This window comes from Prionailurus bengalensis, chromosome B2 (genome assembly GCF_016509475.1).
Source record: "Prionailurus bengalensis isolate Pbe53 chromosome B2, Fcat_Pben_1.1_paternal_pri, whole genome shotgun sequence".
In the NCBI taxonomy this organism is placed as follows: domain Eukaryota; kingdom Metazoa; phylum Chordata; class Mammalia; order Carnivora; family Felidae; genus Prionailurus; species Prionailurus bengalensis.
This window is the reverse complement of record NC_057349.1, coordinates 32,023,530-32,045,331: the sequence shown is the minus strand read 5'-3', so window position 1 is coordinate 32,045,331 and position 21,802 is coordinate 32,023,530. Positions and strand designations below refer to the sequence as shown.

At 60.0% G+C, this 21,802-nt stretch overlaps 1 protein-coding gene across 3 annotated transcripts in view; it reads right to left on the bottom strand.

Moving 5' to 3' along the window:
• Positions 1-950: 950 nt before the first annotated feature.
• Positions 951-21,802, bottom strand: part of ITPR3 (inositol 1,4,5-trisphosphate receptor type 3) — a 68,027-nt gene continuing 47,175 nt past the window's right edge. For 2 of the 3 annotated variants that reach the window (XM_043591184.1, XM_043591182.1), the window contains exons 25-58: positions 21,622-21,787; positions 20,499-20,663; positions 20,341-20,415; positions 19,790-19,915; positions 19,014-19,136; positions 18,737-18,937; positions 17,527-17,778; positions 17,130-17,255; positions 16,867-16,992; positions 15,527-15,647; positions 14,787-14,977; positions 14,035-14,183; positions 13,721-13,829; positions 13,500-13,590; positions 13,215-13,384; positions 11,905-12,079; positions 11,552-11,736; positions 11,196-11,396; positions 10,938-11,048; positions 10,386-10,481; positions 10,168-10,269; positions 9,987-10,073; positions 9,326-9,436; positions 9,033-9,225; positions 8,689-8,814; positions 8,055-8,227; positions 7,197-7,361; positions 6,328-6,520; positions 5,764-5,868; positions 5,550-5,677; positions 4,494-4,659; positions 3,895-4,055; positions 2,520-2,681; positions 951-1,815 (exon numbers count right to left, since the gene is read on the bottom strand). In XM_043591184.1, the coding sequence (XP_043447119.1) occupies positions 1,747-1,815; positions 2,520-2,681; positions 3,895-4,055; positions 4,494-4,659; positions 5,550-5,677; positions 5,764-5,868; positions 6,328-6,520; positions 7,197-7,361; positions 8,055-8,227; positions 8,689-8,814; positions 9,033-9,225; positions 9,326-9,436; positions 9,987-10,073; positions 10,168-10,269; positions 10,386-10,481; positions 10,938-11,048; positions 11,196-11,396; positions 11,552-11,736; positions 11,905-12,079; positions 13,215-13,384; positions 13,500-13,590; positions 13,721-13,829; positions 14,035-14,183; positions 14,787-14,977; positions 15,527-15,647; positions 16,867-16,992; positions 17,130-17,255; positions 17,527-17,778; positions 18,737-18,937; positions 19,014-19,136; positions 19,790-19,915; positions 20,341-20,415; positions 20,499-20,663; positions 21,622-21,787 (4,900 nt within the window). In that variant the 3' untranslated portion in view covers positions 951-1,746. The other variant, XM_043591185.1, reaches the window with a different exon arrangement.

The window sequence follows — 21,802 nt, the reverse complement described above, 5'->3', positions numbered from 1 at the left end:
CTCACGGTTCAGGAATCTCACCCAGCCTTCACAGAAAGAAAGCCATTGCTGCTCTAAAGAAAGCTTCTGCCTGAGAAGGGATGCCATGGAGCGTCCACCCCCACCCGCCGGTCAGGGTAGGGAAGTCTCCAGAGGAGAGGAAATGCGGGTCTCCGTCTGGGCCTGAGAAGGGAAGGTGACGGGGCCTCTGGGCAAGGTGCTTCCTGTGCAGCCCCAGGAGCCCCACCTGCCAGGGGGGATCTGCTGGCTCCTGGCAGGATTCTCAGGCTCCCTTTTGTTGGAGTTCCTGGGGGATAGCCAAAAATAGCGGTAAACATTGAAGAAGGCATCCTGTTGCAAACAGAAAGCAGGAGGTGGTGTGGCCGAGAGATGAGAAGAGGCTGCTTGGCCGTCATTCCCACTGACTCAGAAGGACGGATCCGGTCCTCTGCCCCTGACCTTGCAGAAAACACATGTTCCAAGTTGGTTTGAGGGACAGAGTAGAGACACAGACGGTCTTCGGCCAAGTGGGGCTGCGGACTGCAGGCGGCTTTAGCGCCCTAGGCAGGTTCTGTGGGAGGCCACAGGACCTGGCCAGGGACACACACACACACGGTCACCTCATCCCATGGAACCTTAGTTGTAAATGCTCGTGGTCCCCACTTGAGCATTTCTTCTGTCAACAACAGAGCTGAGAGAAGGTAGGGCAGGGGCTGACAGGCACCCCTCACCAGGAAGTGAAAGTGAGCTCTAAACCTCCTTTGTCCTTGGACTCCTCAGTATGTTTTGAAATACATACAATAAAATACAGACCAGTTCTACTGCGATACAGTTCTGTCCAGGAATCACTGCGAGACAGGATGTCGCTCAGGGCATCTACCGAGAGCCCGAGGTGAGGCCGGGCCAGTGGGCACAGGAGCCCCCACCGGGGGCTGGGGGAGTGTAGGAAACAGCATCCCTTTCTCATGGACTAGCGTTCTATTAATTTATTTAAGGCAGTTAACATATTAGTTCTCAGGCCAGAGGGTTTGTAAAACGTTACACCAAAAGGAGATAAAACAGTCGAAACCCAGCTGCTCCAACATGCCCCAGCCCCGCCCTCTGGGCCAGCAACTCTTCTCAGGAGGCCTAGAAGAGGCAGGCCCCAGGAGCAAGGCTCTTTTCCTCGGGTCACCAGTCCACCTGGGGCCGAGCTGGAGGGGTGGCCTGGATGATGAGGTCTACACGCGGTCTACAGCAGATCTGCGGCCCAGAGGGAGCCGTGGAGCCGTGGCCTGGGCTGAACACGGCACCCGTGAATAAGTTAAATAAAAAGCCCTAAAATCACTAGCAACAACAGCATTACTGCACCTCCCTCAGGAGCAGGCAGAGACCAAAATGTAGTGCTTAGAATAAAGACGCGACCCCACTCCTAATCCCATGGAGGAACACAAGAGAATGTCAGTTACTGCTTTAAGGAACAAAGCAATTGTCCTTCCAGAGGACTTCTCTCCTCTAAGGCATTAAGGTAAGCTGAGTCCCCGTAAGTTTCTGAGTCGTTTCTAAGAGCTCTAGGCAGGACTGTCAGCTCTGTGGCTCCCCACTCCATGCTGGCCAGAGCCTGGCACGGCTTGGGGGTGTCTGGCAGAATGGGAGCTGGAAGCCGAGTGGGCACCTGGCCTTGAGAGGCTGGCGGGCTGGCCGGGCCCCCTGACCCGCAGGAAGGGGCAATGTTCCCGGTCACCACTCTCTGCAATGACCATCCCCTGCTGGGGCCTCCGGTGGCTCTCAGCGGCTCATGCAGTTCTGGACGTCCACAAAGCCCAGGCGTTGCCTGCGTTTCCGCTGCTCTGTCATCTGGGATTAAACGGGTGCCCACAGGTCGGGTCAGGCAGCCCAGAGCCCTCTCTCCATGGGCACTGGGGAGGGACTGGTGCCCACCCCTCACCACCCCCCCACCCTGCCCCTCAGACCCAGCTGCTGCTCAGCCCTGGCAGCAGGCCACAGCCCCCCCCCCCCCCCCCCCCCGGGTGCCTTGAGGATGTCAGCCCCAAACACTTGTCTTCAATTAGTGCATCACAAACCCCTGATTTGGTGCAGCTGGGAAACACCCCACCTAAAAGAGGGGGCGCCTGAGCTCATTTAGTCACTCCGGACGGAGAGGAGGGTGCTCTGGGCAAGAGGGGATCTTGAGAAGTGGAAGGGTGCCCTGACATCCCCTATCAGCGGTGAGCCCCTCAGAGAGCCCCCGAGCAGCTGCTGGGAGTAGGGGTGAATGAGGGGGAGGACCCCTCACACCTGTAGCAGAGGTCCACTTGGCCATGTCTTTCGGTGGACTCAGGAACTGCCAACCTCAGTCTAACTTCCCATGGGGGAGAGAGCGTATTTGAAACCTGTCTTCCACCCCAGACCCACAAAGGAAAGGAAGGAGCGTGAAGGCCCCAGTCCCCTCCCCCTCTCCCCCATGGCAGGCTGGGCTGTGACCTCCCACGGATGGTCTGGTCTGGAGCTGCCCGGCGTGGGACCCCAAGGGTGGGGCCAGGATAGGCCTGGGTGCACACCTGCTCTTTGAGCTCGTTGAGCTGGGCGGTGAGGTGGGACACCAGCTTCATGGTGGAGTTGAGCTTATCCTGAAGAATCCGGATCTCATTCTGCTCCCCTTCCCCCTCGTTGCTCACTAGGGACATGGCCCTCATCCGGGGGAACCAGTCCAGGTTCTTGTTCTGAAAAAAATCACCGGTGGGATGAGCAAGCTCCGGCCCAGGCTAGGAAGGCCTCATTTAGAAGAGCAGTCATGGAGGGGGAACCCGCCATCACACCCTGGACACATTCCTCCCCAGGGCTGTGTCATGGGAAAATCTGAACTGACTGGGGTCCTCCCCGGAGCCAGAATGAGCTGGCAGTGAACCCTCGGCGGGCGCTGAGGCCACCACGCTGTGACAGGCTAACTTCCTTTAGCCGGCCTCAAGTCTCGCCAGTATCAGCACCATCTGTTTACACTCGGAACACCCTGCGAGGTGGAGGAGGGCTCTGCAGCAGACCCTGAAGTGCCTGCCTTCCTTCCGCCCCACCCCGCCATGCACGCCCCACGCCCCAGGAAGATGCGAGTCGGACAGATGGCACACTGAGGGAGGGGAGGCGCCACCGGGGATGGCTGGCATCCGACACGTGTCTCAGAGGCAAGGCCACGTTTCCCACGACCGAGGAGGAGCGGGAGGGGGCCACCAGTTTTCTGGCTCCTCGTCACAAGCTGGGAGTTCTCAGACCAACAGATAAACCTGCACTCCAAGATCAGTTCCAATTATACACTCAAGAAACAAATAGAACTCCCCCAGACCCCATAGGTCTTTCCTTTTAGCCTGCAATTTATCTGATGTGCAGTAATCTGAAGATGCACTACATCGAATGGAACTGATGGGGCTTCCTTTACCCGAAAAGCTACAAGACCTTTTTGTTTTTTTGGTTCACTGCCTTCACTCCCTTTTAGTCACTACAGAAATTGGACGGAGTAACTTTGATTCCTCCGAAGTCTGATAGTTGAAAGTTTTTCCAGGCTCCCTCTCGGCCTGGACCAACCAAACTCCGGAAAGCTGCCCTTCCCCTTGCCGAGCTGGAAAACGCTCCCTCAGAATGGTCCCCCAAGCAGCAGTCCCGGGACAGGGTCTGCCTGCTCCCCCACCTCCTCGGTATCGGGCAGCCACGGGCCCGGGGACACCACGCACGTCCTTTGGGGCTGACAGGTTTGTTGTGGGCTTTTCCCTGATAACAGAGGCCATGCAGAAGAGCTCGAGGACCCTCAGTAGGTAGCACGGGCAGCTGGCGGGGCCCCGGTGACGGCTGCCCCCAGCTGCTCCTCAGCTGGCCCTCCCACAAGGGTTCGCGACTGTCTGCCCCCCCCCCCCCCTGGCGGCCGCTGCTCCCGGGCGGGGTCCACACCTTGATCATCTGGGCCACGTAGCTCTCAGGCCCCGTGTAGTCCGTCTTGTTTTTGACACGGACCAGCACGATAAAGTACAGGTAGTTCCACATGTTGTGCTCGAACTTGATGTGTTCCTCAAAGGACACCGTCTTGTTATCAAACTTGTCTCTCTCCAGACCTGACGATGCAGAGGGTGAGGACGAAACCATCAGGCTCCAAGAGCCACCGTGGGGCCACCTGGCAGAGTAAACACCCGCCTCTTGGGGCAGTGGGGGCATTTGTTCCCCGGGCTAAAAGGACTGGTGAATGCATGTGACAGCCCACCCTGGGCTATTTAGGTCACTTCTATTTAAAGCACCAGCCACTTAGCCGTGGTGACCCCGCCCTGCCACAGCTGTAGCCTCCCACCGGGGCAGCTCAGCACCACGGTGGCCAGAATCCCAAGAGCCCGGCAAGCAGGAGCAGTTGATAAGGGATTTGTCCTGCAGGTGCCACCCGCTCCTTAGCCTGCAGTGGGTGGGGAGGGGACTTCACACTGGGAGTGGGAAAAGCCCTGGACAGAGACCGGGGGGCTTCGGTTTCCTCTGGAAACTGAGAAGGTGTAAGGGGGCCTCACCGCAGATGAAGCACGTGGTCTTAAGAATCTCCTCCTTCTTCTGCTTCTCGCTGCGCAGGTCAGCAAAGGTGTCAATGATCACCCCAAAGATGAGATTCAGCACGATGATGATGACAATGAAGAAGAACAGGAGGTCGTAGACCACACGGGCTGGGAAGAGGGACTCCTGCAGGGGGGGAAGCAGGGAGGCTGGGCCCCGTCGCCCAGACAAGCCAGACTCAGGCAGGGGTCAGGGCTGTGACAGAGGAGGCTCGGCCCTCAGCAGAGGGGGACTGAGGCCCCCGGCTCCCGGGGCCCTGAGGGAGGCAGAGCCGACCCAGCCTCACTGTGGGCAGTGAGAAGTACAATCACAAGCCCTGAGTGTGGCTTAGGAGACAGCGGACTCAGAAAGGATACCAGCGAGGCCGGCACCCTGTGATAAGAGTTTGGCATGGGGAACTGAGGCTGCAGGTCGAGGCCTGTCTCTGCCCCTAACCTTGGGCTGGGGACAGAGCCAGCTCTGGACGCCTCTGCCCCACCCTCAGGATGCCTGGCCTCACACATTCTAGAAACACTGTCTGACCTTGGAAGCAGCTTTCCCATGTGGCCGAGGACAGACTGAGTACTGGTAATGCCTGGCTGCCTGAGTCAAATCCTGAGGCGTCCTCACAGAGCAGACTCAGCTTCCCCACCCTGCCCTCCCCTGCTGTGGGCCGGGGCTCTGCCTCACAGATGAAGCCAGCGCAGCCGGGGATCCGCCCGGTGTCTGACTCACGCCTTCCCCAGCCTGGGCAAAGCTTGGCTGCCAAGGTCTTTCCTGAGAGCAACTACAGGGAGCCGGTGGGGAGGCGTGAGCAGACGGGGGTGGGGAAGCTCAACAACCATGTAACCGCGCACTGGACCCGGTGGCCAAGCAGGGAGAGGGGATGCGAAGTGGGGGCTTGCAACATCGGAGAGGGAGGGGGGCCGAGCTGCTCCCCCAGGCCGTGACCGTGACCCGAGAGCAGGACCTCGCAGTGGCTGACGTGGCCAGGGCTCGGGCCACGTGGATTTGGGAGCGGGGCAGGGGATGCTCACGTCTTTGGAGGGCTTGCGGAGAATGTCGCCCACGCCACCACCATTGCGCAGCCCGTGGTTCATGACAGTGACGATGCACATGAGCAGTGTGTCGCAGGCCCGCTCCGTGCTCTCCAGCTCTTCGTTCCCTACAAGCGGAGTATGTGTTCACACCCAGGCCAAGCCACCCACCTCTGCGCCCCTGCCCCAGGCGCCCAAGACACACTGCCCTCACCTTCCAGGACCTCAGGCACTGAGACCCCTGAGACACAGTCCAGCTTGTCCCCACTGCACGTGCCCACAAATGTGGCAGCTCCATGTGGCATCCCCAGGGGGCTGGCTAGAGAGGACGTGGGTGAGGTCACCAGGAAGTCCAATGGCCATCATTCCCCTCGCTGTGCCCCCCGCCCCACATCCTCCATGAAGCCTTCCCTGATCCTGCGAGCTCCCCCCTGTCAGGCTACACGTGAAGGGTCCTCATGCCCCTGCTATGCACAAAGGACAGGAAGGGGGTGGGGGGTCCACACCCCCGAGCCTGGCACACAGGCAGCCCCTGCAAACACTGAGTTTCAGATGGATGCCAGGTCTGCAAGCAGGTGGCTCCTCAGGGAGCAGAAGACCAAGGCTCTCCCACCCCCTTGGTGTGTCCCGGGGCAAAGGGAGGCAGATTGCTGTGAACTAGACACCCCCGCCCCAGGACCCAAGAGGAGGAACTGAGGCAGGGCGCCTGGTCCTGACACGGGTCATCTGTGCAGCCCCTCCCAGCCCCCACACCCTCCCAGGAGAGGAGCCGCCAGACCTCCAGAGTGATTGCCGGGCAGCCGGTCAACCTCAAGGATGAAGTCATCCTTGAGGAAGAGGAAGCCAACGATGGAGAAGAGGTAGACCAGGATGAGGGCCAGCAGGGCGGTCAGCAGGATGGAACGGCCATTTCGAGTCACACTCTTGATGACGTTGAACAGCGTCTCCTCCCGGTAGATGAGGTCAAAGAGCTGCAGGGCAGGGACAGGGCCTTGAGGGGCTGCAGATGCCGCTGGATCCAAGGGCTGCCCGGCTCCCAGTGGTTTCCCACAGGCTCCTCCAGGAGGGTCTGTGCTTGGGCAGGTGGAACCAGCCTAGTGGGCCTGGCGGGGAAGGCTGCTCAGAGGCACCTGGAGTTCTAAGGCCAAGGGAAGGGAGTGGCCCGGGAGAAGGTGTGAGGGCCGAATGGGCAGGCAAACACCACACCCGAGGGAAGAATTGTGTGATTTGTGTGCGTTGGCTCACTTCAGCCTCACAATCACTCTAGGAGGTGGGTGCTGTTAATCATCCTCGTTTTATAGATACAGAAGTGAAGGCACGGGGCAGTTAAGAAACTTGCCCCAAATCACAGAGCTTGTAGGGGCCATGCTGGGATGCAAACCCAGGTAGTCTGGTTCGAGTCCAAGCTTAAAACCACTACCAGACAGGGGAGATGAGCCAGATGGGGGCCGGGAGTGGCCGTCAGGGCCCTGAAGGCTGGGCTGGGGCCAGGTAGAGGAGGACTCTGCAAATCCAGCCCTCCCAGCCCAGCAGCAAGAGGACCGGACAGAGAGACTGGCACTGGGGAACCACTAGCAACTTGAGGGAAGCCCCCGACCCCCCCCACCCCCCCCCACCCCTGCCAGCCCCAGCCCCCAGAGGGCTCACCAGGATGCTGTAGAAGAGCTCGTGGACAAAGAGGCCCAGGACACTCGTCAGGATGTAGCCCACATGGTAGAGGAACTCCATGTCCATGACCATGGCCTTATAGCCCCGGATGAAGGTTCCGCGGTTGCCCACAAAGCTCACCACAAATACAATCTTGTTGGTCAGCTGGGGGCAGTAGAAGGCATGGGGATCAGTGCCCCACGGCCCACCCTGAATCTCCACTCCCTGCCGCCCTGCCCCCCCCAGTGACCAGCTCGGAGGCCAGCCCTTGCCCAGAGTGGATCTGAGCTGGTCCTGCTCAACCTGGCAGGCTCAGCATTAATGAAAATGCCTCCAGAAATGTACCTGGATTCTTGGATAGAACAGGGGAGGAGCCCTGTGGGCCCCTGGTTCCAGGAAGAAAGTGAGATACAGATAGAGTCAGACCAAGCAGACCAACCTTGGCCTCTACGGTAACTTGGTAAGTTCGGAAAAGGGGTCTCCCCCCACCTTGCTCTGGGTACTTTATTTCCAGCTGTCAGGAACTGTCATAATATACAAATCTTTAATGTCTACAGTACACACAGTGCCTCTGGGCAGTGCCCGACTAACACCGTCTACACAGCAGCCCTGAAGCCGGTGCCCCAAAGTGACTCCTGGCTGGCTATCTCTGAGTGCTGGTTGCCCCAGGCTGTCCCGGGAGACAGTGGAGGCACAGAACGGCCCTAACCGTGGAGCTTTAACAAGCTTGATCCTGATACAGGCACAAGGGGGTTAGGGCAGAGCAGTGGCTGCCGGAAGACAGCAGGCCAGCCCGAGGTCCAAGGGTGGTCCAAGCCCCAAGGGTGGTCTGGGGTGAGGGCTCCCTCTGGCACTCACGTTGAGGGCGCCCAGGATGTTGAGTGTGGGCCCAATGCCCAGGTAGTAGATGGAGCGCAGGATGAGCGCCACAATGAGGGGGCGGATGCTGTAGCGCTTGGTGAACAGGGCCGCGATGGAGAAACAGATGAGGATCCAGAACAGCAGTGAGATGAGTGGGGAGCCCAGCACGCCTGGGGGCCAGGGTGCAGGGTGAGCACTGGTCTCTGAAGCCCACCACAGCCCCAACAGACCCCGAGAAGCCACCTCCTCCCGGAAACCTTCCCTATTAAGTTCTTGGTCACCTGGTATTAGGGCCTCTCCTGCACCACCACACCTGCATGTCTAGGCTTAAAGCAGGAGAGGCCCTATCCAGCTGCTGCTACCATAGCTGAGCTCTGGCTCATGCGCGTGTGCCCGTGTGTATGAGACAGACGTGTACTGTCTCGAGGTCAAGGACCCTATCATCGCACTGGACCCCATCTGTCTCTCCCCCCATGATGGGGTGCAAAGCCCAGAAAGTAGTGCAGGGGTGCCTTTCCCCCACTCTGCATCTGGTCCCCTCAGAGCCTGGCTGGCCACAAGGCTCTGCCCAAACCCAGGGAGGAGGCACGGTGGTCTCCAGGGCCACAGTCTGCCAGCCTTGTGTCCCCACCTGTGGACGCGCCCTCCATGTAGGGGTAGAAGAAGGCAATGATGATGTTGATAAAAACTGCCAGGTTGAAGGAAATACTGCCCCACAGGGTCATTCGGCGGGAGAACCAGTAGATCAGTGGCATGCCTGGGGGAGATGTGGGTGGGTCTCTGGTTAACATTGTCCCCTCATCCCACATGGCCTCCCCCTCCGGGGCCCCCAGCACCTGCTCAAGCTCCAGGCCCCGCTTCAGGGGGAAAACGTGACTGGAGCCCTCCTGGGGTGGGGTGGGGTGAGGCAGCCCCCCCTGGCAGGTAAGGGGGTCACCAGGGGGCCTTGCCCTCCCGCCCCGCGGGGGTCCTCACTGCGGAGCTTGCGCTGCCACTCCATTTCGTTGTGCAGGAAGGAGGACTGGTCGAAGAAGTCGCTCACTTTGCTGCCCTGCTCATCCTGCTCCGTGGTGGTGAAGAGCCGGTGCTTGGTCTCCTCCGTCAGGAACTGGCAGATGCCAGGCACCGGGAACACGATCTGCTCCATGCTGCGGTCCTGTCGCACGATCTGGGTGCACACAGGCACGTGGTCACACCTAGGCCACAGCCCTCAAGGGCCAAGTTCACAGGCCCTCACTCACAGCGCCCCTACTGCCCTCGGGCCCCACCTCTATCTGGGATGTGTGGTTCTCGTAGTAGGCCAGGGGGTCCTCCTCCTCCTCTTGTGCGGGCGCGGAGGACTTGAGCATCTGGGACAGCTGCTTGTTGTTGAGGCTGAGCTGGGGGTAGAGGGGCCGCCGAGGTCAGGCCCCGCAACTTTCCACCGCTAGACCTCACACCAGAGCCCTACCTGCTCCAGGTGCGCCCCCTGCCAGACGAGACCCAGCCTACTCCAACTAGGATGCAGCCCAGAAGAAAGAGGGGATAAGGGGGGGAGAGCCTGTCGAAACAATTCTATAGGACCCTCAGCACCCACGGCTCCAGCTCCAGGCTTCCAGACCCGTCCCACAACCCGGATCCCACCTCTACCCGTAGGTTTCACCCCGGACCGCCCACCCTCCCGGCTCCTCCCACCCTGAGCCCCGCCTCCCCATTCCAGCCCTTTACTCAGGTTCAGGCCACACCCCCGAGTCGTGCTCCGCCCAGAGTTCCTGGACCTGCCCCCGGGCTCATCCCGTATTCCAACCGGCCCTCCGATCTCGCAGTGCCCTCATCCCCTCCCTCAGTTCCTAGCCTCGCCCCCAGATACCAGCCCATCCAATCTCTCGCCAAGCCACGCCCCTAGACCTAAACCCCGCCCCACACCCAGCCTTGTCCCCGCGCCCCCACCATAGAAGAGATGCCCTCGGCCTCCTCCTCTTGGATGCGCTTCACTGGCTTGAGCAGGTGCTGCAGCTGCTTGTTGTGCCTGGAGAGCTGAGTGAGAGGGCGGCGCAGTCACGAGGCGTGGTCGCTGGGGTGCGGGGGAGGGCAGGACCGCCGGGGGCGGAGCCAGGGGTAGGGCTGGTACCTGCAGCGCCAGGATGTAGATGTTGTGGCCCACTTCCCGTGGGCTCACCTCGGAGTTTTCCCGCTCCTCCTCCTGCAGGTAGGCTTTCTTGATGACGTCCACCTGGCAGGGCAGGGCCTGTTTGCCGCCTTCCTGGCGCGTAGGGAATGCCCCGATCCCGGTTCCCCTACACCCCAGCCAGGCACGTCTTCCCACCTGACCCCTGGCCCCAGCCTCACCAGCTCCTGGGGCCGCAGGCTGATGAGGATTCGCTCAGCGTTTTCACTGTCGTGTCGGCTCTCCATCAGAGCCAGGAGCAGCTTGGAGGCATTGTCCTGTGGAGAGGTGGGGAGAGGGGGACAGGCCACAGTCTGAGAGCCCCTACGATGCCCCCCAACAACCTCTTCCACCGTCTACTCCATAATAGCCTCTCCTGGCCTGCAAGATGCGCCGTAACCTTCCCATCCCCGCTGGCCCCCAGGACTTGCTGAGAAGTGTCCTGCAAATCCAGCCCACCCACTAGCTGTCTTCACCGCCACCCCATGGCAAGCAGACGCAATCCCCAGAAAGCAGACACGTACGTGGGAAACCCTCAGATAAACCCAGAACACGTCTGCTCCTAGAGTGTACGTCCAACACTCTTGCTCACACATTCATTTACGTATGCATATTGACACGTACATATTAAACATGCCAACACACCCCAGTACGCACACTCAACACAGGTCGCGTCACGTGCATTTGTGCACACGCATCCCATGCACACTCACGTGGAGTGCCACGGGCCCCACCTTAAGCTGCAGCACCAGATCCATACGGTATTTGCACAAGGGACTGATGTCATTAAGAATCAGGGCCGTGATGATGTCTATGCCGTTGGACTCATGAGTCACGATGCAGGTCTGGCAGGAGGCAGTGGGAGACACGGGGCCCAGGCCCCTCAGAACTGTGGCGCTCCGGAGGCTCACTGTCTCCCCTGCCCAGCCTGCTCCACCCACCCACACCTCCACACTCCCCCTCGGCAGCTCCTGGTTCTCATGGCGACTTACCTGGTTCTCGTGGCAGGGGCCCTGACAGTACTCAGTGAGGGTCTCCAGGGTCTGGATGACAAGGCCCACGTTGTCCTCATTGATGTAAAGCCCCAGCAGCCCCAGGCCACCGGTGGTGCTGCCGCACATGATGTCCAGGAACTGCAGTGTCTCACACACCAGGTTGTAGTTGGTCTTGTTGTTCTGGGAGCGCAGGAAGTTCTGCAGAGCACAGAAGGGTGGACATGGCACCGCTCCCGCAGGGAGGCAGAGGCCTGCACGGACCACGACCACGATGGTGAGCGCCGCAGGGCGTGACCCACGGGGAGGGCGGGGGCCCACGTGCTGGCTGGGGGAGGGGCGGGGCAGGCGCTCACCTGCAGGTCTCGGTTGTGGTTCTCACACAGCAGCTGCAGAAAGCGCAGGATGGGCTGCATGATGAGCACGGACGTGCCCATCTCGTTGCTCTGCACGCGCTCGCCCACCTCGTGCCCCCGGCGCAGGCTGGGGCCCAGCGAATAGCGGGATGGGGAGCCTGGCATCGAGAAGGAGGCCACGCGGCCTGCAGGGCGAAGCCCGGTAAGGCTGGGGCTGCTGGAAGTAACCAGACCCTGCGTTCCCACCCCCAGGCCCCTGCCTGCAGATCTCGCCCCGTGACCCCCCTCACCCTGAAGCCTCTGACTCTGGCCCAGCACCCAGTACAGCATCCTGTACTTCTGTGACCTCTGACCTTTGGTGGTGGGGTCTGCCGACTCCCGGTCCTCGCGCGGCTGGCTGCCCAGGTCATTCATGTTGACGGCCACCGTGGACTTGGTCTCCTGCTGGGCCCGCTTCATGCGGTCATGCAGCACCTTGAAGAAGCGCTCTGACTTCTTGTCACTTGTCATCAGGTTGTAGAAGGATTTCTGGGGGCAGATGGTGAGATGAGGGACAGCCTCAGCACGGGCCTGGCTCTGAGCAGCCCTTGCTGGGTCCCTGGAGGGCTCTATCCTGTGCTGCAGGGAAAAGCACCTGCAGGACCACAGACAAGCCCCTAGACGTGCCCCAGGACTAAGGCTGGGGCAGGGTCGGTCAGGACTGTGGAGGTGGAGGGGAAGGGTCCGTATCTGCTGTCCATGTGATGCTGGAGGCCCACCCCAGGCTCCTCACCCCCATCTGCATCTGCCCTTGGCCCTCTGTCTGCTCCCCACACAGCAGCAGAGACGCCCCTCAGAAGTCTAAGTCTCAGATTTCCTCTGCCTGAAACCCTGCAGCGGCCCATCTCACTCACAGGAAAAGCCACGCCTCACAGCTCGCATGAGGCCACACGATGGCCTGCCACTTCTCTGACCCCAGGGCCCACCACTCTCCACTCCTCTGCCCTCTCCAGCCACATCAGCCACTTCCTCCTCATGGCCTTTGCACCTGCTGCCTGCTCTCCCAGGACAGCGCCCGCCTGTCCACATGCTCACCTCTGGGTCCAACGTTCCCCTTTCCAGGACACGACCCTGATCCCTGCCCCAGCACTCCCTAGGCCCCTCACCTCCATCATCACTGTCCAGCATGCTCTCCATGTTATGTGGGGATTACGGTTATTGGCTGTTGTCCTCATTAGGATACAGGACCAAGAGAACACGGATTTTGTCTTTTTTGTTCACTACTGAATCCTCAGTGCCTAGAACACTGACAGGCCGTGGAAGGCACTCGGTGCGGACTTACTGAAACAATGCACGAATGAATGAATGGGGATAAAGCAATCAGGGGGGGCTTTTCAGAGGAGGCAGTCCTTTAGTTGGGCACCAAAGGCTGAGGAGGATGTGGAAGAGGAGGGAAGCAAGCCTGAGCAGAGGCCAAGAGGCAGGAATGATGGATGTGATGTGGGCAGCATGGTGGGGAGACAGGCTCAGGCCTGGCTTGAACAGGGTGGTCTGCATGGATAGAAAAGAGGCCAGGGTAGCCAGACTCGTGCCGGCCACCAGCACCTAGCCCTACGGCCCCAGCTACGGGGTACACTGTACCTCCTCATAGAAGGCACCACCCAGGACCCCCACCCATCCACACCTGGATCTCCGTGTTGCCACCATCCAGCAGGCGGATGGCCAGGCCAATGCTCTCCTGGAAAATCTTCTCATTCTTGGTGCTGGTGATCAGGTCACATACCAGCTTGGTGGCCCCCTCCTTGTCCAGCCGGCACTGGGTGGCCGCAATTGCTGACCAGTCTTGGTCCAGGCCTGAAGTTGGGGAACCCGCGTGAGGGGAGCCGGTGGGGCAGGGGAACGGAAGGGGCGCCCAGGGCCTAGGCAAAGGGTCACCCAGAGGCACAGCCAGGGGGCAGGTGGTACTGACCAGGGCTCATGGGGTCCGGAAGGTCCCCCCTCGAGCTGGACTTCCGGTTCTGGAGGTAGTTTTGTAGCAGCATCTTGCGCAGCTGATTGCCCTGGAGGACAGGGAGCGAGAGCCCACAGTGGCACTTTTCACCATTTAACCCCTGGCCAGACAGTCCTGGCCCCGAGCCCCTGGCACTTGCAGCCAGGCCTGCATGGTGTCCAGCCCGCCTGGCCACTCACCCGGTCCCCGTACTTGGCCTTCTTGAGCAGCATTTGCTGCAGGGTCCGCAGCACCTTGACACACAGCTTCTCCTCCGACTCCATGAGGTCCTTGGTGTGCTGGATCAGCCTGGCCAGTGAGGAAGAAGGGCACACATAGGGCAGCCTCTGATGCCTCCCTCCAGCCACTTCCCCTGCCCTGTGCCGGGTGAGAACACACCCGGCCCTCTGATCCCGCAGGCTGTCCAGTCCCCGCAGGGCCCTTCCCTGTCCCAGGCTGCCTCGCACCTGCCACCACCCCGCCCCGCCCCGGCCCGGGCTGGCATCGCACTCACTTGGACAGGAAGCCCCCACTCTCACAGCGCTGGTAGGCCTCACTGCCCTCCAGGAAGAGCAGCTCGGGCCAGTGCAGGACGTCCACCAGCACGGACAGTTCGGCCTGTACCAGGGGCCTCAGCCGCTCCTCCAGGGCCGTGATGATGTCCTGGAGCGGGCACGGCACAGTCACTACCGGGCAGGTGCAGGCCATCCAGGCCCAAGAGATGAGTGAGGCTTGACCGCCATTCCCCACACCCCAACACCAAAGGACCCCACGGATTTCTCTGAGCCTGTCTGAGGGGCCCTGGACCCACGGAACCACCCTGAACAATGCAGGATGTCTGTCTGCCCAGAGCTCCTGGCTGGGAGCCACAAGCCCTGCCCTTTCACCCAGCCCCTCGTCTAGCTGTGTGACCCGGGCAAACCCCTCACCCTCACCCTCTCTGAGCCTTGGTCTCCCGCCACGTGGGGATAGCAAGCCACCACACCCCCCAGAAGTGTGTGTGTCAATAATGTGTTGCACAAACAGGAAGGGGCTATAAGGACTGAGAGTTGTCCTGACCCCCTCCGTGAGCACCAACCCCACTAGCAGGTGCCTGGGTTCTCCTGGCTTCCCCTGGAAGGATGCCCCTCAGTCCCCGGCCCCTGGCCTGCCCTTAGCAGAGGACTCCTTCCTGGGGAGCGGGGGCAACACAGGAAGGGATGCTTCCCCGGAACATGCCCTTCCAAAGCAGCTCTCGTGGCAGATGCCAGGCAGCCCCACACCCACCTGCAGCTTCTCGATGATGTTCTTGTAGTCCCACTGGTTGGCGGTGGGCGTGACACGGGGGAAGGCCCGTGTGGTCGCCTTGTAGTTGGAGGCGTTGCGCTGGGCTGCAGCTGCACAGCTGGTGCCGCTGCTGAGCAGCGAGCTGATGTGTGCATCCAGGTCCATGGGCAGTGAGATGGCCCGGCCTTTGGCTGGGGGGAGAGAGGAGGGGTGCTGGAGGGCGGGGGGCGGGGGGCGGGGGGGCAGGTGGAGGCCTCAGCCAGCCAGAGGGGCCAGGCTCAGGGCTGCTCGACCAGGGCACAGGGTGAACTAACCAAGGTTCTGGGGTACACGCTGGCCCCCTCTTGGGCTGAGGTGCCCTCTTCCCCCTTTTTGGGTAAAAAGAGGGAGTTTCTGCCTCTTTGACTCTACCCTGGCTCCACTCTGACCCCTCCCCTTCCCGAATGCTCCCTAACAATCTTACAGGCTGCCCTTCTGCCTGAAACCATTTGCAAGCACAGGCAACTTCGGTTGGGGAATGTCCCCCAGCATTCTCCTCTGGGGAACTGGCTCAAAGCAGAGAACAGCTTCTCTCAATTGCTAAGATGCTAGTCGGACACCAAGAAGGACCTACTGAGAACTACCTGGAAGCAGACGACGAGCGAGCTTAGGAATAACGTGTTTATTTTGAGGGCAGGCAACCCTGTGGCGAAGGGAGGGGAGGGGTGGTTGGAGCTAGCCAGTGCCCCTGGCGCACTCACCCACCATGGCGAGGGTCCGGATACAGGCCTCCACGGAGCCCTTGTGCTGCTGCTGCAGCCACGGACACTCGAGCAGCCGTGTGGTGGACTGCAGCAGCTGCACCACGATTGTCTGGTGTGTCTGCAAGAGGCAACACGCCTACTGCTACAGCCCGACCCACCCTCCAACCTGGAAAGCCCCAGGCCCAGTGACCAGGGCCCACTGAGAATGGGCACGATAGAGGAAGAAGGCCTCCAACAGATACCATGTGTCTTTGTGCCAATCGGAAAAAGGTACTCCCTTTCCTCTCGGCAGTGCACAACCTGCCCGACTGTACATGGCAGCCCTGTGAGAACTCCCCAAAGTCCAGACCTGGGGCTTCTAGTCCTATTGCTGGCCTTTTCCTTCCTCTAAAAAAAGTTGTTAATAAATTAATATTGTGGAAAGTTAATGTATTTACATGGTTCAAAACCCAAAGCATGCTATGAAAAGGCACACTTCGAGAAGTGTCAGCCAACCTTGACCCCATCAGCTCCATTCTCCCACACTCTGCCCTGGGGCTCAGGAGAGGTGGGGAAAATTGATACAATTACCCATAGTCCCAAAGAGGCCCCAGGGCGCAAACATATGTGTGTCAAAACAAACCCACCCATGCTGAGACCAGGACCTGCTCCACCCTCAGTCCATCTATAGGTAGCCCCTTTCTTGGTCACTTGTGTGTCCATCCATTGTTGCTTTAGGATTTAGGTATTGTCATAGGCTCCCTCCTAATGGAAACCTGCCTCTCTTTCCTTCAAGAGGCTCTGGGCTATGACATCTGAGAATCTGGGAATCGATTAAGGGGCCATGACTCTTCCAGTGATTTAAGACAAACTCCCGTTCGCTAGCCTAGAACTTTTTTGCTGATACAGGTAAGTAAGACTTCAAAAGGCTGTCTATTTCAGTCCTAGGGGCACCTGATCAATTAAGCCAAACACCAAAGATCTCTGTACATCGGACCCTCTGGATTACTGCTCTGACTCTGCTGTCCACTGAGGTAGGCATGACCATCTTGTCTTTGGGGAGTAAGTGCTGCCAGCTGCCCCCCGCCACCCTGGGATCCGTCATACCTAGTGAATTTACGAATTCCTGTTCTAGGGTACTGCTCCCACTGCAATTCCTGACCCGCAGAAATTACAGAAGAATAAATGTTTGTTGTTTTAAACTGCTAAGGTCTAGGGTGATTTGTTACACAGCATATGCAATTAACACACTTGTATACGTCCTTCTGCTACATCTTTATGTGCCACGAGCAAACAGCAATATATATCCTCTTTTCCCTCTTCGCTACACAAAAGCTGTGCGGGCAAGAGCGGCTCACCTGCAGGGAGGTGCTGTTCTCCGAGAACGGAGAGCTGAAGAAGGCGTTGATGGTGTCCAGCACGACAGTCAGCACATACTTCTCCAGGGTGGGGTCAGCCAGGCGCTTCTCACGCTTACTGCAGACCTGGGGTGGGAGAGAGAGATGCCTGGGGGGCCCCACCGCTCCTGCCCCCCGCCCCGGAAGGCTGCCGGGGCTCCCACCCACGCCTCTGCCCAGCACAGCGCACCCACAGGCCCACGCCCCACCCCCCGGGGACAGACCCGAGCCATGTCCAGGGTGAAGTTCTCAAAGAGTGTCCAGATGTGGTTGCTGGTGTAGATCTCCTTCATCTCCACCTCTGTGTCCACGTAGCAGTGATTCACGAAGTTCACGTAGGCCATTTTCACCTGCACAGCCCCGAGCAAGGTCAGGGGCGCTAGCAAGGCCGCCGGCCCAGGCTCTCCCTCTCTGCACTCGGATTCTCCCCTGACCTCTCCGTTGCTCCTCTCCCCACACCCCTCCTGCCAGCCCCCATGTCTGCCACTCCCCCACTTCCCTCACCAACCTCTTCCTGCCCTGCCATGGCAAGACTGAAAGTCTGCCTAGGCCTGGCTCTACCCTTCCCCCACCCCGGCCATCCCCACCCACCCCAGCCACCTCTCCCAGTCCCCAGAGGACCTCGGTGATGCAGTCCTCGTGTGTCACCACAGACACCACGTCTTCCAGGGGCAGCAGGGAGGTGCACTTGATCTCAGTGTAGACGTTCTTGCCCTCGGCACAGGCAGCCAGCAGGTCCACCAGGGAGATGTGATACATGAGGGGGCTGTGGTCCTCCACACCATCCCGGGCAGCCTTCATCATGTCCAGCAGGTGGGCCAGTGAGGCCTTGTCATTGTAGAACACGACCACGTCGTCACCTGCATTGGTCAGCTGAAGGCAGGAGGGGTGCCCCATCAGACCCCCTGAGTCCAGCAGGCCCTAGGTTTACCCGAGAGAGATGAGGACTCTGACCTCAGCCCTCACCTGACATTCAGGCAAACCCCCCCCCCCCCCCGCCTGGCCCTCGAGGCCGTAGGCTAATGTTTCAGGCCCTCTGCCATCAGGGCCGAACCCTGGACCCAGAAAGTGCCCCCCTCCTCCCCTAAGGAAAGAAGTCCCACTCAGGCATGTTTCAGAGGTGCCTCCTCCAGGAAGCCCTTGCGAATCCCACCCCTGCCTGGCTCACCCCCCCTACCCCCACCAGTGCTCCCACAGTGTGTAATTTAAAGGCTCACAGAGCACATGCTGCGTCCTCTCGTGTCAGCAATTATGTTATTCACAGTAATATAATAACAGCAACTCATAATTCGCATCGCACAGCACTTCCAGCACAGGGCGTCTCGTTTATTAGGTCCCTCATCTCACTTCACCGGGCTCCTTTCTCCCCTGCCCCCACACCATGCGGTAAGAGGCTCCAGGGCAGAGTCCACGTCTGTTCCAGATGTAGACTCAGCCCTCGACCCTTCATACCTTCAGGTAACGGGCCTACTGTGTACCCACGATGTGCCCGATGCTGGGGCCCGTGTACGAAGGATGTGGTCCCCCGCCCTGAGCTCACACCCCAGTGCCTTCCCCCACGTGCACAGAACAGGTGCTTCATGATTTTTAAGTACATCATAATAGGAGGATAAACAAAGGAACGCGTGTTTGAGCTCTTTCAGGCCTGTTGTCTGAGTTCTACTAGACCGGCCTCTTTGACCTTAGTTTTCCCTCCTCCTTCCAGCACCCTCAGCGTTCCTCTCGTGACCCCACTGCCTGACTCCTCCAACTCCGGGTCCTGCCTCCTGAGCGCTCCCTCTCTGTGGCCACCACCCATGAGTTCCCATGCGCCCCTCGGCCTCGTCCTCACCTCCGTCATGATCATGTCCTGGCACTTCTTGACGTACTTGCCCTCGGCCTTGATGACGGTGTGCAGGAAGTCCAGATACTGAACGTGCCGCCCGTGCGTGGCCAGCAGGTGCACGAAGTGCTGCAACACGGGCTCGCTGATTTCAGAGCACAGCTGGTAGTTGTTCAGGAAGATGTGCTGCATGGTCTCTGCCTCCAGGAGCTAGCGGGGAGGGCATCCGTCAGAAAGAGGGATCTGGGCCCCGCTCCACCCAGCCGCCTTCACCTGGCGTCCTTACCCCCGGTGTGAGGAAGAGGTGCAGGTGCTTATGCAGCAGGGCCTGGTTGCCGGGATTCCCCGCGCAGAACTTCTGCAGGAACTGGTGCGTGTACCGCAGGATCTCCATCATCTTGGCATCACCCTGGGCACGGAGAGGGGAGGAACGAGCTGAGGCCGGGCCTGGTGTCTGCGCTCAACGGGTGTGGGGGCAGATCGGGGCTCGGGATTGGGACCACAAGGAGGCCAGGTTCAAGGTGAAAGCTGGGCCTCCAGGTCAGGACAAGGAAATGTGTGAGGGGCTGAGGGTCAGCGGCTGAGGCGAGGCTGGAGCGGGGAAGCAAGGCTGAGGGGTCAGGGTCAGGTGAACGCTGGGATGGTGTCAGGCTCAAGAGTCAGTGTGAGGCTTGAGACATATCAAGATCAAGGTCGGTCAAGGGGAGGTGTGGGCGTCAAAGGTTGAAATGAGGCTCAATTTGGAGTCAGGGACCAGGTCGGGGTAGGAGGGCAGAGCGAGGGCAGGGTGTGGAATCCAAGTCAGGGGTCAGTATGAGGGGTCATGGGTCAGGGGTCAGCCTGTGCTGACATCATGGGTCAAGGGGAGACCGGGGTCACATGGACCAAGGGGAGGCTGGCCAAAGGTTACAGTGAAGCTGAGATTATCAGGATGAAGCCAGAGAGGGAAACAGAAGCTGGGGTCGGAGTCAAGAGTCAGGGTTAGGTTAGCATCAGGGGTTAGGGTGCGGTTTGGGTTAGACTGGGGTTCAGGGTGAAGCTGCCCGGGGGATGAGAGGTCACCTTGTCATAGGGGATCTGCAGCAGGTCCAGCATGACCTTGTGGGCGTCCATGTTCTTGAGCAGCCTCTGCTGCTTCTTCCTCATCTGCTCCCCAACACCGCACATCTTGTTCAGCCGCTCCAGGATCTGGGGAGGGTGGGGGGTGAGCCCAGAGCCCCTCCCCTCCTCCTCAAGCTCCCCCTCCACCCAGGGCCCCGCTCAGGCTGGTCGGAGTCCCCGGCCAACCCCAGCCAAGTCCCAGCTCACGCTGGGGACAGGAAGGGGGAAGGAGGCCGCGGTCACGGAGTCAGATCACTGCAACGAGGCAGGGAAGCACTAAAAACCCAATCCCACCCATAAAAGTAAATAGAACAATATGACTGTGAAATGGAATTTCATTAAATTCCTTCAGGTTTAAAATAATGCCATCTGGACTTCGGCAGGGCTGTTTTTAATGCACAGGAAAAGCCAGAGGATGTCAATTTTGAGGACCGGTGGCCGGCAGAGTGGGGAGGCGGGAGAGGCCAGGCCCCAGAGCCTCCAGGGGGTCCTCGGGGCCCCCAGCCACTCACGCCCTTGACGATCTGGTAGTTCTCACTGCTCTTCTCCCCAGGTGGGTGCAGAAAGCCCTCCTCGTCTGTGGGCCGCTGCGGACACAGGGAATGGGGGTCAGCCAGGCCCCACCCTCGCTGGAAGCCCTGTCTCCCCAGCTCCCCACGACCTCGCTCACCTCCTTCTTGTCTTTGGTAGCACCTGCCTCCACCTCCTCGCCCTTGCTGCTGCCCTTCTTGTCGACCCACAGCTCTGACTTCTCGACCATGGTCCGCAGCCGGTCCAGCTCTGACTTGATCACCTTGTAGTTCTCCACATCCTGAGCTGAGATCAGCAGCTGCACCTGCAGGTTGAAGGCAGGCTTGCCTGGTGAGACGGGTGCCCCCAGGTCCACCGCCTCGCAAAGAACCCCGGTGCCTGATGCCCTGGCATCTCCATTCTGCCTCTGCTCCCACTCAATGTGTATGGCCCTGCCATAGTCCACCACCTCCAGGAAGCCTTCCCTGATGGCCGAAGGCCTCCCTGCACTCCTTGGCATGAGCTGCCCCATCACCTGGCTTCAGCGACTCATTGACTTGTGCTGCCAAGGCCTGTCACTTGGTCACTCGGACCCCAAATGCAGGACAAAGCATCCTGGCATCACTGAATGCTGGCTGAAAGAGGGATCTGAACCTCGGCTCCCACTTCGCTCGCTCTGGTCAGTGGGTAAGGAGGGAAAGCTTCCTGGGCCTCAATGTCCCTCTAAAAAAACAGGAGAGTAGTAACCACGTTGCCAGGGCTGCCCCGAGAATTCCATTAACATGAGGCCAAGGCTCAGTGTCTGGCACACCCTCGCTAAATGCCAGTCCCGTTTCCCAGGGAGCTGTCAAGACCACACGACATGGCGAGGACACAACCAGTCACCTTAGTGAGGGCTGACTGCACGCCGGGCGTGATTTGAAGCACTTAGCAAACGTGCACGTGGTGTAGTTTGTTAAACTATGAAGTGCCATCCACATCATAAAAAGTGACAGGCCTTGAGTCAGGCTGAGAGGGAATAAAGATGGCCCAAGACTTGGCCTTCACCTTTAAGGAGCTCAGCAAGGCCAAGAACCCCAGAGAAGCATCTTGAACTTCCCCTGAGCTGTGAGCATCTACCTCACAGTTAACCCCCCGGTGCCCAGCACAGGCCAGCGCCCGGCCAGCGCACCTGCCTGCTCGGTGCCGGGGCCAGGTGGTCCTCTGGCCACCCCCCCCGGGGAAGCCCCTTTGGGCCTCCTTCCCCCTCCCCAAGGGCAAGGGGGCTCAGACAGGAGCAGCACCTGCTTGAAGGTGTGCATGGCCTCCTGGCGCTGGCTGAAATGCTTGAAGAGCAACTGAAGGGCCCCCGAGACCAGCGGTGCGTAGTCGTGCATGCTGAGGTGGATAAGCACCCGTAGGAACATGCGGCCGCCCTCGTCGTCCACCTCCAGCATGCTGCTTGTCTTCCTGCAGCACAGGCGA